General features: G+C 47.8%; 1 protein-coding gene across 3 annotated transcripts; it reads right to left on the bottom strand.

Annotated features, from left to right (window-relative positions):
* Positions 1–7,380: 7,380 nt before the first annotated feature.
* SLC22A17 (solute carrier family 22 member 17) lies at positions 7,381–14,737 on the bottom strand. Of its 3 annotated transcripts, none has more exons than XM_033188545.1 (10): positions 13,698–14,737; positions 13,001–13,504; positions 12,805–12,908; positions 10,330–10,484; positions 9,571–9,736; positions 9,226–9,371; positions 8,956–9,061; positions 8,579–8,796; positions 8,166–8,277; positions 7,381–8,001 (listed from the first exon to the last, which is right to left on the bottom strand). In XM_033188545.1, exons 2-10 carry the CDS (start codon positions 13,265–13,267, stop codon positions 7,713–7,715), a joined length of 1,563 nt encoding a protein of 520 aa, XP_033044436.1. In that variant the 5' UTR covers positions 13,268–13,504; positions 13,698–14,737; the 3' UTR covers positions 7,381–7,712. The 3 variants fall into 3 exon arrangements, with proteins under 3 accessions (XP_033044436.1, XP_033044437.1, XP_033044438.1); XM_033188546.1 differs by having other exon boundaries at positions 13,001–13,501; XM_033188547.1 differs by lacking the exon at positions 13,698–14,737 and having other exon boundaries at positions 9,571–9,611.
* Positions 14,738–16,993: the final 2,256 nt, after the last annotated feature.

Here is a 16,993-nt window from a genome sequence, read left to right as displayed (position 1 = left end):
AACAAAATGGGCCAGGCGTGGTGGCTCACGCCTGTAATCCCAGCACTTTGGGAGGCCGAGGCGGGTGGATCACGAGGTCAGGAGATCGAGACCATCCTGGCTAACACAGTGAAACTCCGTCTCTACTAAAGAATACAAAAAATTAGCTGGGCGTAGTGGTGAGTGCTTACAGTCCCAGCTACTCAGGAGGCTGAGGCAGGAGAATGGCGTGAACCCAGGAGGCGGAGGTTGTAGTGAGCCGAGATTGTGCCACTGCACTCCAGCCTGGGCGACAGCACGACTCCGTCTCAAAAAAAACCATAAATAAATAAAATAAAATAAAATAAAATAAAATAAAATGAATGGATTATTCAAGAAAGAGGAATATTTAGGACAAGCCAAAAGTCCAAGCATGTTGTAAATGGTCTAAGTTGTAATAAGGTTGGTGAAAAAGGAATTTATAAAAATGCAATTAATTGGCTATAATTAAAGGAAATTATAGTAAATAGTTTTTCTAAAAATTGAATTTTGATATTAAAAATGCACTCACAAAAATCTAAAGAATTGGTTAAAACAAGATTTCATTTAAAATAGAGTTACTTAACGTAATATGGTGAGGCTTTGTGTCCCATTTTCATCTTGAATTTTAATTTAACATCCCTCGCAGGTGTTGAGGGAGAGACCTGGTAATGGGTGATTGGATCATGGGGGTGGTTTCTTCCATGCTGTTCTTGTGATAGTGAGGGAGTTCTCATGAGATCTGATGATTTTATAAATGGCAGTTTCCCCTGGGCTTTTCATGTTCTCTCTCTTGCCAGCTGCCATTTAAGACGTGCCTGCTTTCCCTTCCACCATGACTGTAAGTTTCATGAGGCCTCTCCAGCCATGCAGAACTGTGAGTCAATTAAACCTCTTTTTTAAAAAATTACCCAGTCTTGGGAAATTCTTTATAGCAGTGTGAAAATGGACTAATACACAATGCAAGATGTTTTTAATTTTTAAATTCTAGAATCTATTTCTTTTTGAAATTATTCAGATTGATGTCTCAGAAGCTGTATCCTGCTATTTCACTATCTTCTCTCTTTTGAGAAGGCCTGGGATGGTAACTCTCTCCTTCAACTTTTGTTGTAAGTTTTAAAATTAATAGTCTAAAGTAAGGGAGAAAATTTTTGAAACTGGGCAAATGAGAAATCTTTTGGGTCTGCTTTTGCCTACTTTGCCTGTTATATCTATATGTTTGCATGTATCACGAGGAAGTTATATTTCACTATTAAACTAAACTGTATGAAAGAGTTCTAATGATTTGACTTAAAGAAAACTAACAACTCATCAGACTGATAGAACCTAGCTTAGATCCCCTTTAATTCATGACTTTGGCAGTCTTTGGTAAGATTAATTCGGTAAATTTAATCTAAAAATTCTCTGCAATAGTTTAAAATCTTAAAGTGATGTTATGTTAAATTAAGTAACCTTAGGTTTTTTTTCCCACTAGGAGTTTGGGTTACTAAGAGTTAAAATAGTAGGAGCGTAAAAGGTGTTTTTGGTGAAGTTTATACAACACAAGGATGTGGTTCTTGCTAAAAAAAAAAAAAACGTAATTTTTTTCTAGCTAAGAAACCATTTAAGAGTCACTTTAAGATAAAGGAAAAATTACAGAGATAAAACTAAATGGATAAAGAAAAAAATTAAGCCAGGGCAACAAAAATTACCTCTGAGGTTACAGAGAAGATAGTCAATGTGAGGGAAGGGCAAAACCGAGTAACTATTAAACTGTAGGGTACAATGTAAAGGAATTGTCCCATTTTGTAGGTTGGTGTCATCAGCTTCTTGAGAAACCTTTACTATAATGGATAGTAAAAATATTACCTAACTACTTTTAGGACAATTCCTTAATTTTAAATGCTACAGAAGGAAAAGCTTGTTTGGGTTGATGTAAGACCCACAGTTCACTCTTAAACAATCACTGATAACTACATGTGATCCAAATGTACAGGAGGTTATCCCTGAGAAAACAACCAGCCTAGTGGCCACTGTAAGATCAGTTTTCCCTGAAAAGGGGACTGCCTGACTGCCCTATAAAATACCAAGTGCAGCACTCCAAATGAAGCACTTAATATGCTTCATATGTGAGCCATGTGGAACTGGCTTTATGATGACCAAGATATTCTCCCACTGAATATGCCTATTACCCACGTCATGGTAAACCTGGAGGTTAAGGGGACCCATTTTTACATGGGTACCCCTCCCACAGAATCATGTAACTGTTTGAGAGGTCTTATCAAATTTGCTATCCCTTGTGGGGCATAACACATTGAAGTAATTAATTAAAAAAAAAAAACAGAAAGGAAAAACAGAGTCAAAGGACTCTCCCCAGAAGGGGTGATGGAAATATCACCCTTTTTGGATGGTTATTCACTATTTTCCCCAGATTGGAAAATTTTTTAAAAAAATCAAAAGGCAAAGGTTATCACGAGAAAGCTGACATTGCCTAGGGCAATGCTGGGGCAAATTAAGATAAAAAATTGGCAAAAGAACCTGAGTCCCTTGGTTCAACTCCCTGCTGGGAACCCAAGCCTTTTTTCACCAGAAAAGGTAAAATAGTCAGTGGGTAGAAAAGAAAAGTTCCTGTGACCAGAACATAAAAATGTACAGATTGGCTGGATGTGGTGGCTCACACCTGTAATCCCAGCACTTTGGGAGGCCAAGGCAGGTGGATCATGAGGTCAAGAGATGGAGACCATCCTGGCCAACATGGCGAAACTCTGTCTCTCTTAAAAATACAAAAATTAGCTGGGCTTGGTGGCCCAGCTACTCAGGAGGCTGAGGCAGGAGAATAGCTTGAATGTGGGAGTTGGAGGTTGTCGTGAGCTGAGATTGTGCCACTGCACTCCAGCCTAGTGACAGAACAAGACTCTGTCCCCCCCCCCAAAAAATCACAGGTTGAAAGGATTATGAAATTTGAGATGTTTACATAAACAGGCTTTATGTAAGGTAGTTGTAACTCCTTTACCTAAATGTCTTATGAAAATGGTTATTGTCTGGGAGTTGGAGGCTGCAGTGAGCCAAGATGGTGCCATTGCACTCCAGCCCAGGCAACGAACTAAACTCCATCTAAAAAAAAAAAAAAGAAAAGAGAAAATGGGTATTGTGTCTAACTGGGGTGTGTTTTCCGTATCTAGTGCCATAAAACTGAAGGCATGTAAATCTGCTCTTTCAGAAATGTTAATTGTACACGCCAAATGGGAACTAGTAAGATTGCCTGAGCCCACAAAGTGTAGGGTAGAAGCTGGAGTGCTAGTCGAACAAATACACCACTTTATAGCCCTTTGTGGAGCATTTATTCGTGCTGATGGCAAAAGACTGTGGGCACTTCCCAATGACAATGACTGGGCTAGAGAATTTCCGCTTGAGAGGCATTTACTGCCTTGCTATGGAATGTTAACTGAAGCTACCCTATGCCAATGGAAATAATGGTGCCCAAAGGAGTTCCATGACAAAATAAAAATGATTTACCTAAGATCTTGCTACCTGAGAATACAAGGAGGAGACACTCATGAGCAGGAAGCCTCTTTTTTTTTTTTTTTCCATCTAGGACTGATTCTAACTATGTGAGGAGCTGCTAGATTCTACAGTGCCTGGTAGACAACTCTCATTAGCTATTTGACTTGTGAATGGCAGTTTCAAGGTGAACAAATATCCTGTTTGAAAGCCGCTGTTATGGTTAAAGAAGAATCAAACAAATCTTTTCTTTTGAGTTATTTATAGTTTAAAGCAACTGGGTGAAGTATGTGTTTGTAAGCAAATTTTCCTTTCTATCTATCTCAGTTCTCCAAAATTTGGATTGTGAGTTTATGACAACATAGTCATTTGCATAAGCTTAGTAAGAGTCTTTTAGAACAGAGCAATTGGAGACACTGGTTATTTTGCCAAGGCTTTGACTAGAATAACATATTTGTAGGTAAAGTTCCAGCAAAGTCAACCTAATAGGAGCCTATATGGCCAAACAATTCTTGCTGCACTTTATATGAATAATCAGCCAAAGTATAATAAGCCTAAAACTTATTTTGTACACAAATTTCAGCCCTGACTTTTGTTTTTGAGTGCAGATTGAACAATGAATTATTTCTTGGCTACAATAATCCTCTGAAGAGTACCAGATTATAATTTTTCTTCATATTTTTAGTTGGTACTCTAATAGAACAGCTCCCTTTTTCTGTTCTGACACACAAATATTCTTTTGATTATCAAAATATTTATGTTATTTATCTCTCCTTGTTCTATTTCCTAGGAAACCAAAATCATGGTACTCTGAAGACCAGAGATGTGAATCTCCCTCATTTGGCATCCCACTGGGCCAGATCTGTTATTCACTGAAAATGCCCTGCTGCTAAGACTATATAAGCACCTCTCTCTAAGCCCAGGGACTGTTGTGGACGAGGTGGATGCGTGAGATGGTTAAGGGTTGGTTTTAAGGGATAGAATTAGGTCAAGGTCAGGCCCTCCAAATCAAGGATGGGTATAAAAACATGTAAACAGATGGTAAAATAAAGTATTTTGTCTAAGCTATTATGTGTCACCTTTGCATCCATCCCAACCAAGAAGAATTTCCTGGCTGGGCATGGTGGCTCACATCTGTAATCCCAGCACTTCAGTAGGCCAAGCTGGGTGGATCACCTGAGGTCTGGAGTTCAAGACCAGTCTGGCCAACATGGTGAAACCCTGTCTCTACTAAAAATACAAAAATTAGCCGGGCATTGTGGCACACGCCTGTAATCCCAGCTACTCAGGAGGCTGAGACAGGAGAATTGCTTGAACCCAGGAGGCAGAGATTGTAGTGAGCCAGGATTGCGCCGCTGCACTTCCTCCTGGGAAACAGAGTGAGATTCTGTCTCAAAAAAAAAAAAAAAAAATTCCTACTTCCTGTAGAATTAAAATAAAATAATTACTGATAAGATAAAGATACCTTGCGACTTACCCAGCCTCTTGGGTATAATACTCCCAGTGATAAGTTGTGCTGATAGATATATATAAAATCTTTTTTTGAACAATGCTTATGTTTTATATAGCTAATTGCTATAAGTCCGTAACTAAAACCAAGATTACAGTAGCTTAATGCATAGAAGTTTAAAAATAAGTCAATTTTGGCCGGGTGTGGTGGCTCAAGCCTATAATCCCAGCACTTTGGGAGGCCGAGACGGGCGGATCACGAGGTCAGGAGATCGAGACCATCCTGGCTAACACGGTGAAACCCCGTCTCTACTAAAAATACAAAAAACTAGCCGGGCAAGGTGGCGGACGCCTGTAGTCCCAGCTACTCGGGAGGCTGAGGCAGGAGAATGGTGTAAACCCGGGAGGCGGAGCTTGCAGTGAGCTGAGATCCGGCCACTGCACTCCAGCCTGGGAGAGACAGAGCCAGACTCCGTCTCAAAAAATAAATAAATAAATAAATAAAAATAAAAATAATAAAAAAATAAAAATAAGTCAATTTTGTAACCTCTCCTTTGGCTTTTTGTTTGTTCACTTTCTACTTAAAAGAAAAAACAATTTTAAGGGGTGAATGCCTGTCCATGTCCATTCCTATCCAGCCTAGAGCAATTAATTGGCTGTAAGTCTTGTTGAGTGTAAGTCCCTCGGTTATAGGGAGTCCCACTGAGGGACAAGATGGACCTCGGGTAGGTAGCCATGTCACCCAGGCAATGCTATGGAACAAAATCAAAATTGGTGGCCATTGATGTTATCTCTGGCAAATCTTGGCCAGAAGGGCGAGAATGTAAACTAAAGATAAAACTCAAAAGGCCTCGCTACCCACACTGCAACCATCTGAATGGACACAACCCCTCAGCCAGAGCACTCTAAAATTTAACCTGAAAGGCCGGCGCAGGTCATGATGGGAAGTGGAGGTCCAACATGCCTCATTATATCCCTCCAGTATTAACATCAACATAAACCTAAGTCTGATAAGAAACATTTACAATCTATTTCCTCTGAAGCCTTCATCTTCATGATAAAACGTAGGTCTCCAAAACCCCTTAGCTTAACCCAAACATTCCTTTCTACTGATAATTACTCTTTCAACCAATTGCCAATCAGAATATGTTTAAATCTAACTATAGCCTGGAAGCCCCAGCCCTGCCTTTGAGTTGTCCCACTTTTCCAGATCCAACCATTGTAAATCCTACACGTACTGACTGATGTATTATGTCTCCCTAAAATGTATAAAGCAAGCTGTACTTTGACCACTTTGGGCACATGTCCTCAGGACCTCCTGAGGCTGTATCATGGGTGCATCCTTAACCTTGGTAAAATAAACTTTCTAAATTGATTGAAGCTTGTCTTAGATAATTTTTGGTTTACACAGTTTACACCTAGTGGGGGTAGTTTAAGAGACACTTAGGATACATTATCTTGTTTAATCCTCATAGCAACTCTTAAAGGAAGTTGGAAGCTAAGAGATTTGCCCAAAGTGGTAAAGCCAAACCAGGTGTGGTTTAAGAGGCAGGCCCTGGCACTGAGGTAGAAGTCTCAGTTTTCTGCTGCCACCTTCCAGAGAGCCCAGAGAACTCACTTTTGCCTTTTAAGAAACGTGCCCAAAAGTTAGACGAGTTGGGAAGGTGACTACAGTATGCATCTATGAAGAGCTCTCTGGGATCTAATCATGTCTTAGCTTTGTCACTCATTAGCTTTGTAACCTTGGGCAAGTTACTGAGTCTCTCTGACCATAAGTTTTCTCATCTGCTTAAGAGAGTAATAACGCTGTATTGAGCTTCCATTGTTTTTTTTCTGAGTAACACCCAGTCCTGCTTCTGCTTTTGCTTTCCCTATTCCCAGTTGGGAGAAATGGGGTGTAGGAGGCATGTTACTCTATCTAGCCAGTGACATGCTCTCTGGAAATGAATCTTCAGTGGGATAACCTGAAGATTACATTCCACTGGAGCTCATTCATCTAGAAGCCCTGACAAAAATGTCGCTGGTTTCTGCTCCTCAGACAAGGAGTCTTCTCCGCTCCTGACTAGTTATTTTATGACTAGTTCTGCTTCTCCTTCATTCTGTGAGCTCCCACCACAACCTGCCCCGCCAAATCTAATAATTCCCTTTTTGTTTAAGTTAATTAGAGCCAGTTTTTATTGCTTGCAACAACAACAACAACAACAAAAACATTGATCCAAACACCTACCTTGCAATGCTGTAGAAATTAAATGATACGAAGTGTGTCAAATGCTTAGCCCCGTTCTGGCAACAGTGCAAGCTGTCAGTAAGTGGTGACAGTTGTTTGTAAGTCATCACTCGGGGCAGGACACAGGGAGGGAGAGGGGAGATTGTTATTGGTGTGCATTACACTGAGAAAAACCTTCCCCCAAGACATAGAAGGACAAACAGAAGGGAGGGAAGTCCAGGCCATGATATGCTCATTTATTCCAAATGTCTTTATTGAAACAGAATGATAGAGCAAGAAATAATGAGGTCTGGGAGGATGTCTTTGGGCGCAGGATGGAGCCCAGACCCAGTGGTTACAGTGTGGAGCTCTCTCCCTGTCCCCTGACTCTGGCCAAGGAAGTGAACGCAAAGCAGCAAGGAGGAGGCAGGGAGGGGATGGCCCTCTGAGCTCTCCGCGATGGCTGGCGTAAGGTATCTCTGAGCCTTCTGGGCAGCCCTGCCTTCCCTACTCAGTCTTCCCGATCTTTTTGCCACCTTTCTGTGTGGGCCAGCCTCCCGCCAGGGTACTCAGAGGCCGCTCAGAGGGCAGGGTTAGGGGTGGCAAGCAGCGGGACATGGTCACAGCGGGTAGGGGGTGGCTGCCGCAGCAGGGAAGGCCGGCGACACAGCTCCCCGTCCCGGAGCACCTCCGGCAGGAGCTTGCGCTTGGTTTCCGGCAGCAGCATAATGCTGAGAATGCAGAGGAGGGCGCAGGCCGCCAGCACCACGTGCTGCAGGAAGGCTCCATGGCCCATATGGAGGCGCTGGGCCGGGCCGCTCAGTCCCCCAAGCGCCCCTAGAGCCATGATCAGGCCCAGGCCGCGACCCCTGGGGAAGAAGGAGGAGGAGCTCAGCCCACAGCTGTGGCCTTGCCCCGCCCTTCTCCCACAGTCCCCCCTCCTCCAGCCCGCAAGCCCCGTCCTCAGGAGTGGGTTGGGGGAAGGGGAGGCCGAGGGTCCTGGCTCTGCCTCTGGGGTCACCCCTGCTCTCACCGGACAGTGGTGGGGATGACCTCAGCAGCAAGGAGGGTGCTGAGGATGGCGGCAGCTTGGGAGGAGAAGAGCCCAAGAACGGAGAACGTGGTGATGGCAGCCTCGTTCAGATCTGCAGACGCAAGAGGGATGATATGAATGGAGGTGGGGAGGTCAAGGCTCTCCTAGTCCTGGGTGTCATCCCCTTGGCTCTCTGTTCCCATGGCTCTAGCTGGGCAGGCTCTGGGCATTCAGTAACTGACTGGGAGAGCAGATGGGGCTGTGCAGCCTGGTGGAGGCTTGTGGAAGAGCTGGACAGGGTCTGGGGCTTGTCTTGGGAGGCTTGTGCCAGAAGAAATGGCTGAGCCTGTCTGAAACACCTCTGTTGGGGTTCCCTTGTTGAGCCCACACTGTGGGAAAGGTAGGATGCTCACAATCCCACAGGCCCAGCAAGACCAGGGAAGCAATGCCGGTAAGGGTCATGGAGAGAAGAAGGATGCCCCGGCGGCCAAATCGGTCCACGGTGACCCCCAGGAAGACACAGGCCAGGGCTGCGGTGCCGCTGGCCAGCAGAGAGCACAGGTAGAAGTCCGATGGGCTTCCTCCTCCTCCCACAGGCTGATAGCAGTGGCGAATGGCGTGGGCAATGAAGCTGTGAGAAGGGGTGGGGAAGCAAAGAACAGAGTCTGAATCCCCTCCTGCAGCCTTCCACAGTGCTGATGGTCCTCTGCAGGGGTCCTTGGGCCTTCCCACCCGGCCAGCCCCCATTCCAGCTACTGGCCTGGCCCTCAGCCCAGACACCCAGGCTCACTTGGTGAAGCCCAGGATAAGCAGATTTTTCCAGATGTTGCGGTAGTTGAGGAGGGAAGCGAAGGAAAAGGAGGATGTTGCAGGGAGAGGGCAGGTATTCTCCAGGTCTTTGGGAGAGAGAGAGGAGCTGTCAGAAGAAAACCCTGAGAACCCAGGATCCTCCCACATGGGTGGTGGGGACCCTGGGAGAAGGTGGCACAGCTACAACTATGCAGAGGGCACCATCATGTGTGCAAGTGAAGCAACACTCACAGGGACCCCTATCTCTTACCCTGCAGGGCTTCCTGGGCCTCCTCCCCTAGCATCTGCCCATGGGGCCGGTTTCGTTCAGCCAGGATCCTCAGCACAGATTGAGCCTCCTCGATCTGCCGCTTCACTATCAGCCACCGTGCGGACTCCAGGAACAAACCAGGCCAGCTGGGGGCAAGGTGGAAGGGGTATACTGTGAGGCCTCCCTTCTCCTGATCTAGGGGTGGGAAACGTGCACCTCTGAGGGACTGGGGCTGGGGTAGGCCTGGACCAGGGGTGGTTGGAGAAGAGGAGGGGTCTCTGGGCTAGGGCTAGTTTGGAGGCAGAGATGGGAATTGCCAGACGACAGGTGAAGGGCAATACTGACCCATAAAACAGGAAGAGGATGCAGGGAGCGGTGATCATTCGCTGTAGGAATCGCCAATCCTTAGAGACAAGGGCCAGGCCCAGGAACAGGAAGTGCCCTCCCACCCCCACCAACTCCCCTGCCAGGGCCACCCGAAGCCTCTGGGTTGGGTCGCACAGCTCCAGGCCTGGAGATACAGCAGGGGTGGAGAGAGGAGAGGGAGGCCAGGGAGGAAGAAGACATAAGAGAGAAGAGAGGGAGGGAGGAGGACAGAGAGCGAGGTCAGACCCAGAGTGGAGGCTGCAGCCATTGCCTCCCTTGCTAACCTCTGGGTGGCAAGGACTGGGGAGATTGTTCAGCCCTCTCTCCTCTCCTGCTCAAACCTAGGAGGGCTCTAGGGCCAGAGTCCCTGGTGGGTGTTCAGCATTTCCAGTTTATAGGCCCTTTCCCATCAGGCCTCTTATTTGACCTTCACATCAACCCTTGTCCAAGGTCGCACAGCTAGGGACAACCTTTGTCCCTGGACTTACTACTGTCAGGGGAATAGCACCTTATCCCCTGGCAGCAGTAAGTCCAGGGCGAAGACTTTAAAGATTGTGGGGATAGGGAGATAGGTGTAGAGAGAAGCAAGAGCCCTGGATTCTTCAAGGGCCTGGGCAGAAAGATAGCTGAAATTCTAGGCAGCTGAAATGTGGCCTAAGGGGCAGTGGGGACGGCCTGGGGATGCAGGCAGGTAGGCATGAGACCCAAGGGAGGGAATTCTGGGAGGGTGCCACTTACGCATCAGGTAGACACCCAGGTCAACACCGGCAAGCAGAAAGCCCAGGAGGAATCGGAGGGCCATGACGCCTGTGGAGGAGCCTGCAGCAGCCCCTCCTACTCCACAGGGTCCCACCAGCCCCAAGGTCAGCAACACAATCCCACGACGGCCAAACCTAGAAAGTGGGAAGGGCTTCTGATCACCCAGACTCTCTGGTGGTGGGGAAGTGGCTGGGAAAGACCCAGCTGCACACTTTAGAGTTAGAGGTATGAGAATGAAGTTCTGGGAGCAAGAGTTGGAAAGAGGCTTGAGAAGATGGGAAAGGATGGGGACCATGGGTGGGTGATGCCTGGCTACTGGGCACTGGGGTGTGGTTGTGATTCTGTAAGAGGTGGGAACATTGACTCTTGGGCTATTGGTCAGAGATTAGGGCACTTGTCAATGGATATGAGATCACTCATCAGAGGGGATGGGTAATTGCTTAGGGGATTTGGGACCATTCATCCTTAGGAACAGAGCTAATGGTCAGTAGGCATGGAGCTTGTCTTGCTTAGACTGTTCAGAGGAGATGTGGGACGGGGGTTCATTGATATACGGAGTTGGAACTATTAACCTGTGGAGGGGAGGCCATTGTCCACTTGTGCATGGGGATACTACTGGTCAGTGAAGGTAAAGCTAATGACATTAGGGGACTGAGTAATTGATTTTTGGAGATGAGACCATTGTTCCATGGAGGTGGGACATTGGTCTATTAATACATTAAGAATGGTCAGGCTGAGCACGGTGGCTCACGCCTGCAATCCTAGCACTTTGGGAGGCTGAGGCAGGCAGATCACGAGGTCAGGAGTTCAAGACCAGCCTGACAAATATGGTAAAACCCCGTCTCTACTAAAAATACAAAAATTAGCCAGGTGTGGGGGTGTGTGCCTGTAGTCCCAGCTACTTGGGAGGCTGAGGCAGGAGAATCGCTTGAACTTGGGAGGCAGAGGTTGCAGTGAACTGAGATTGCACCACTGCACTCCAGCCTGGGCAACAGAGCAAGACTCCATCTCAAAAATAAAAAAAAGAAAGAAAAAAGAAAGGTCAGTGGGGACATGGACATGGGTCTATTAATTCATGGGGCAGGACTATTGATCAATAGGATAAATCTATTAATCCATGGGAATAGTGCGTAAAGATAAGGTCACAGACCAGGGGAGCTGAGATGATTGGTAAGTGATGATGGTCACTGACTATGAGTTAGTGAAAACATGGTTACTGATCCTTGGAGGCTGGGCTACTGATCTTTGGGGATAAGACCACTGATCTATGGAGATGAAGATAGGGAGCCTCTGGTCATTGGAAAGGGGGCACCAATCCCTGGGAGTTAGACTATTGATCTAATGAGGTGGAGTATTTTTCCATGAGGATGGGCTTATTGGTTAATGTGCTGAAGGCTACGGATTTTAAGAGACCAAATTATTGATCTTTGGGGATGAAACCATTGTTCCGTAGGAATGAGGCTACTGGTCTGTGGCAATGAGGCCACTGATGCATAGGCATGGGCTATTGACCTGTGGGTTTAGGACCATTGGCCCACAGAGGTGTGTGACTATTGGGCAGTGAGGATGGGTATTGATTTTAAGGAACTGGACTACTGAATGTTGGGATGGCTTTGATCCATAGAACTTGAGCTATTAATCCACTTGGATGGAACTGTGGATCAATGGGGCTCAGTCTAATCATGCAGGAGGAAGTTTAGTGCAGTGAGAGCATCTGGTCAGTGGTGATGGTGACCAGAATCAGAGATGAGATTTTTTGATCTGTGGGAAGAGTTATTGGTTGCTGGGATTGGGCTGTTGATCTCTGGAGGTGAAGCTATTGACTCATGGAAATGGGGATTTTGGTGAGAGGATCTCAAAGCCCTGAGGATCCATGAGGGTGTGACTTTTAATCTATGGGCTATTCACCTACAGAGGATGGGGTCATTTGGTGGCAGGCATGGGACTGTGGATTATTGAGTCTGAGGATATTTTCTTTGGAGATAGTTATTGACCTGTAGGGGAGGGACCACTGGTCAGAAATGAGGTAATTTGCTTGTGAAGTTGAACTATTGGTCAGTGGGAATGGAGCTGTTGGTGTTTAGGAATTAACATTGATCTTTAGGAATGAGGTCACTGAGATGGAGCTAATAGTCCATGTGGGCTGTTAGTGGGAATGACACTTTTCTCTTTGGAGATGAGGCCATTGATTCATGGATAGGGGGCCACTAATTAGTGGGAATGGGACTAATAGTCCATGGAGGTCCAGTCATTCCCTTGCACGGAAGAGGTAGGGAAGGTGTATTTCTTGATGGAGAGTGAAGTTGAGACATGGGTAGACCATTGAATAGAAGTCCAGAGAAGACTGCAGGGTCCAGCGAATCGTCTTCGACCTCTTGTAAGCGCCCACTGCTTGGGCTAGCTTCCCTAGCACCCCCTCCTTTCTACCAGCCCTGCCCCCACGACACCCCTCACCTGTCTGCGGGGTAACCCAGGAACAGGTAGCCGGAGGCAAAGCCCAAGATGAAGAGGATCTGCTCCAGGATCACCTGCCAGCCCAGGTCACACACCAGATCCCACTGGGGATGTGAGAAGGGTGCAGGGGGCGTGAGGCCCCGCCCTTGCCGCTCTCTGCCCGCCCCCAGACCCGCGGCCCGCCTGGCCGCCTCACCTGGCCGATGGCATTGGTGGTGAGCACGGGAAGGCCATTATAGTCCCAATCCTTGAGGCAATGGTTGAAGTCCGGCGGGGCGAAGCCGCTGCACGAGGGGTCGGTACTGGTGGCGACACGGCTGGCAGCGCTGGCTGCTAGGGCCGCGCTGGCGACGCTGACGCCGCTGGCATTGGGGGGCTGCTCCCAGCCAGAGGCATTCGGGGGGAAGGCCCCGTAGTGGCAATGCAGCGGGGGCGCCAGCGTGAAGATGGGGTCCGAGGCCATGCCCAGAGCCACGAAGAGCACCGGCAGGCAGCAGAGGCCGAGCTGCAGCTGCTGGCCGCCGCCCAGCGCCCCCACCTGGGCGAGCAGCGCCTCAAAGCTGAGGGGGCCTGGGGGCACGGCCAGCGACAGGCTGCTGCCCAGTCCGTCGCCGCCCGCGTCTCCCTCCCCCTCCCGCTCGCGCTCCCGCTCACCCTGCAGCTGCTCCGTGGGCACCGCATCTCCGAGGGTTCCGACCTGCTGTTGGGGGCAGGGGGTGGCAGGAGAAGGGTGAAGCGGAGGAAACCGCAGAGCAAGGGCAGGGGGCAGGCGGGAGCGAGGGCTAGGAAGGCAGTCAGGGGCGGGGGATGCGCAGGAGGAAAATGAAGGGCGCTCCGCGGGGGCGGGGGTGCGGGGAGAGGATGGCGTCGCCACCTGGGGCTCGGGCACTTACTCCGTTGGAGGTGGGGGTGATCTCTACAGTGTTGTCGATTTTGCCGCCGCCCCCGCCATTGGGCTCGGGGGTCCCGGTGGCCACCCGGGGAGCCAGCTTGCTGACCGCAGGGGCCCTGCCAGCCCGCGCCGAAAGGATGCGCTGCCCTCTGGCCCAGTTGCGCGCCGACTGCCCGGACCCAGAGAGCCCGAAGAGATCCCGCTCCGCAGCTCTGCAGCCGCGGGCGCCTCCTTGGTCTCTGCGATCTCTGCGCTGCTTTCCCCTCCTCTTCCTCTAGACTCTCCTCCCCTTCCCACGTCAGCAGAACCTTCGGTCCAGACTCTTCGTCAGATAGAGGAAGGGGGGCCAGGGCCCAGGGGAGGGAGGGGAAGGGGGCTCTGTCGTCTCTTTCCTGGGTCTGCAGGCCATTGCGGTAAAAAGTAAAAAAAGCTGAAGGATAGTAGCTAGTCCAGGCAGATGCCAGAGATTCTTCCTCTGCTTCCAATCATTTGGCACCATTCATTCATTCATTCATTCATCCACCCATTCATTAATCAGTAAAATGTAAGTGTCCACTACGTTCCAGGACTTGCACTAGACTTTAAGGATAATAGGGTGGACAAGGTTCACTTTGGAGACCATTACTCCAGGGAGACAGACATGTAAACTGGCTATTACAGTACAACTTATGCATATGGAAGACTGGCTTGGCCCTGCATTCGGCCCTAGCTTCAGTACTCTACAAGGAGACCACTTCCTTGGGTTTCATCACTCCCATCCTGGTTGAATCTCCATTTCTCAACAGCATTTGGCACTGTTGACCCCCTCTTCCTTTAAACACTCCCTTCCTTTGCTGCTGAGTCTCTCCTGCTCCCCTTTTCTCCATTGCAGAAATCGTCTTCCAGCTCATGGCATTGGTGCTGAGCATGGGCAGGCTATTATCATCCCGGTTCTTGAGGCAATGATTGAAGTCCAGTGGGATGAAGCAACTTCAGGAGGGGTCTGTATTGGTAGTGAGGAGGGTGGTGGTGCTGGCTTTTAGGGCCATTCCTGTCTGTATCATTTAGACACCATCGTTCAGTGTCTGGAATCCTCAGAGACTTAGTCCTAGGCCCTCCTCTCATCTCACACTGTCTCCACCTTGGGATCTTACCTATGCCCACAGCTTCAAACATCACCCATACAAACAATACAAACCTGATGTCCAGACTGATTTCCAGCTTCCACCTCTGTTCTGAGCTCCAGACCCATGAAGCCACCTCTTATTTGACCTTCACCTTGGATGACTCACAGGGACCTCAAACTCAATATGTTCAAGACCAAATTTGTGCTTTTCCCCCATAACTTGGTTGTCTTCCACTGCTTTTTTTCTGCAGTGAATGGCACCCTCAACATGACATTGTGGCCAAATGCTCAGGCAACATCCCTTAGAGCTTTCTCTTCCTTACCCATGTTGAATCCTTTACAAAATTCTGCCCATTTTACTTCCTATATATTCTCAGATATCCCACATCTCTCCATCTCTGCCACTATTAGTCAAACTACCTGCTGCAAAGACCACTTTCGCCCCCTAATTCCTAACTGGTGTTCTGCATCCACTTTGTTTACACCTCCTTGCCACCCATATGTCATTTATAGTCAGATAGAATGATCTTTTCAAAATACAGATCTGATCATGTATCTTTCCTATTAACCAGTCTTCAGCGGTGTCTCCTCACTGTCAAAGTGAATATTAAAAATCTAGATACCTCATACATGGTTTTGCATGCCTGATCACATGCTCTCTGTAGTTCCGTCTTACTTCTTTCCCCAAACTCTCTGCACTCTAGCCACAGACCTTCTAGTTCTCCCCAGTGCCACGAGGCCTTTGAACAAGCTCATTCCTGCACCTAAAATACTTCTTAGTCACATTTTTCTCATCCTTCAGCTCTCAGCTCAAACATCTTTGCTATACAGGAGTCTTCCCTAACCTCTAGAATTGCTACTCAAAGTGTGGTTCATGGACCAGCAGCGTACCTGGGAGCTTGTTAGAAATGCAGAATCCAAGTCTCACCGACAGACCCTTGAATCATAATCTATATTTTAACCAGATCTCTAGGTGTAGGTATTATACATTAAAGGTAGAGACACACATCTCTAAGAGATTTGTTACCTGATAGGTACTTTATTCTCTAATCCTAGGTAAGGGCTAGAAAGGAGTGTTCTATCATTGTCAGCCAGGAAATTGTTCCCCCTTCTCTCCACTGAACCACACCTTTAACTTGTCTCCTCTGTTCAGAAATTTTCCACATACAGGAAACTCTTTTCTTGAGACAGGGTCTCACTCTCTTACCCAGGCTGGAGTGCAGTGGCTTGATCACAGCTCACTGCAGTCTCCACCTCCCCGGCTCAAGCAATCTTCCTACCTCAGCCTCCTGAATAGGTGGGACTACATGCACGTGCCACCGCACTTGGCGAATTTTTTGATGTTTTGTTGAGATAGGGTCTCACTGTGTGGCCCCGGCTGGTTTTATACTCCTGAGCTCAAGCCATCCTCTGGCCTCAGCCTCCCGAAATGCTGGGATTACAGGTGCGAGTCACGCAGCCTCCTACCACTTCCCCTCTCCCAACTCATTTCAGCATCTCTTCAGGTTTTACTATGGTGCTACATACCCAGTATTCCTTGGGGATTTATTGTCTGACTCCTGGTGTCTGTCCTGGAATAATGATAATCACTTAATTTATACATTGTGGGGCTGTTCACATGCATTATCTTGTTAGGTCCTCACAATAACCCTGTAAGACCATTATGATCATGCTAATATTGAAGATGAAACCAGGACTTCAGAGGGACTGGCATGTTTTACCCATGGATGAACAAGTACATGGCAGATCAGAGACTTGAACTGAAACCTCTGACTTTAATTCCAGGCTAATCTCTTGAAATTCTGTTTGGAAGATGATGGATGATGGACTTCAACACATAAGGGTGAATTTTGTTGGCCCCAAAATCTGAAAGTGCATTTTTCTTTGAGAGTGAGATGAGAAAGGAACCTAAAGGGGAGGTGGCAAATGTGCGGGGGTGCCAACAGACTATGATTGTGCTCCCAATCCAGTCATCATGCCATAGTAATATCTTGGGAAAGCAGAACTGAAGCAATTGATTTGTAGCTTGGATGTTTTCTCTTGTGGTAAATGGCTAGAATGATCTCTTATCTAAGCCATGGTCTCATCAATTTCACCAAAGTCCTGAGGACTGACCTTTTGACACATTGCATTCATCTGCCACTGCGGATCCTCCTGAAAATGGTTTGTGGATGCGCAGGTCATCCTGGGAT

Source organism: Trachypithecus francoisi, unplaced genomic scaffold (assembly GCF_009764315.1).
Source record: "Trachypithecus francoisi isolate TF-2019V2 unplaced genomic scaffold, Tfra_2.0 Lachesis_group3, whole genome shotgun sequence".
Classification (NCBI taxonomy): domain Eukaryota; kingdom Metazoa; phylum Chordata; class Mammalia; order Primates; family Cercopithecidae; genus Trachypithecus; species Trachypithecus francoisi.
This window is presented reverse-complemented; position numbering and strand designations above follow the sequence as displayed.

What these genes read in the sequence shown, in the direction of transcription:
- SLC22A17 (XM_033188545.1), bottom strand. Translation starts at nt 13,267, where the DNA reads ATGGCCTCGGACCCCATCTTCACGCTGGCGCCCCCGCTGCATTGCCAC. An exon ending in GGCCCAGGAAGCCCTGCAGG is followed by an intron (nt 9,062 to 9,225) that starts GTAAGAGATAGG and finishes TCTCTCCCAAAG; the next exon opens with ACCTGGAGAATACCTGCCCT. An exon ending in CTTGCTGGGCCTGTGGGATT is followed by an intron (nt 8,278 to 8,578) that starts GTGAGCATCCTA and finishes TTGCGTCTGCAG; the next exon opens with ATCTGAACGAGGCTGCCATC.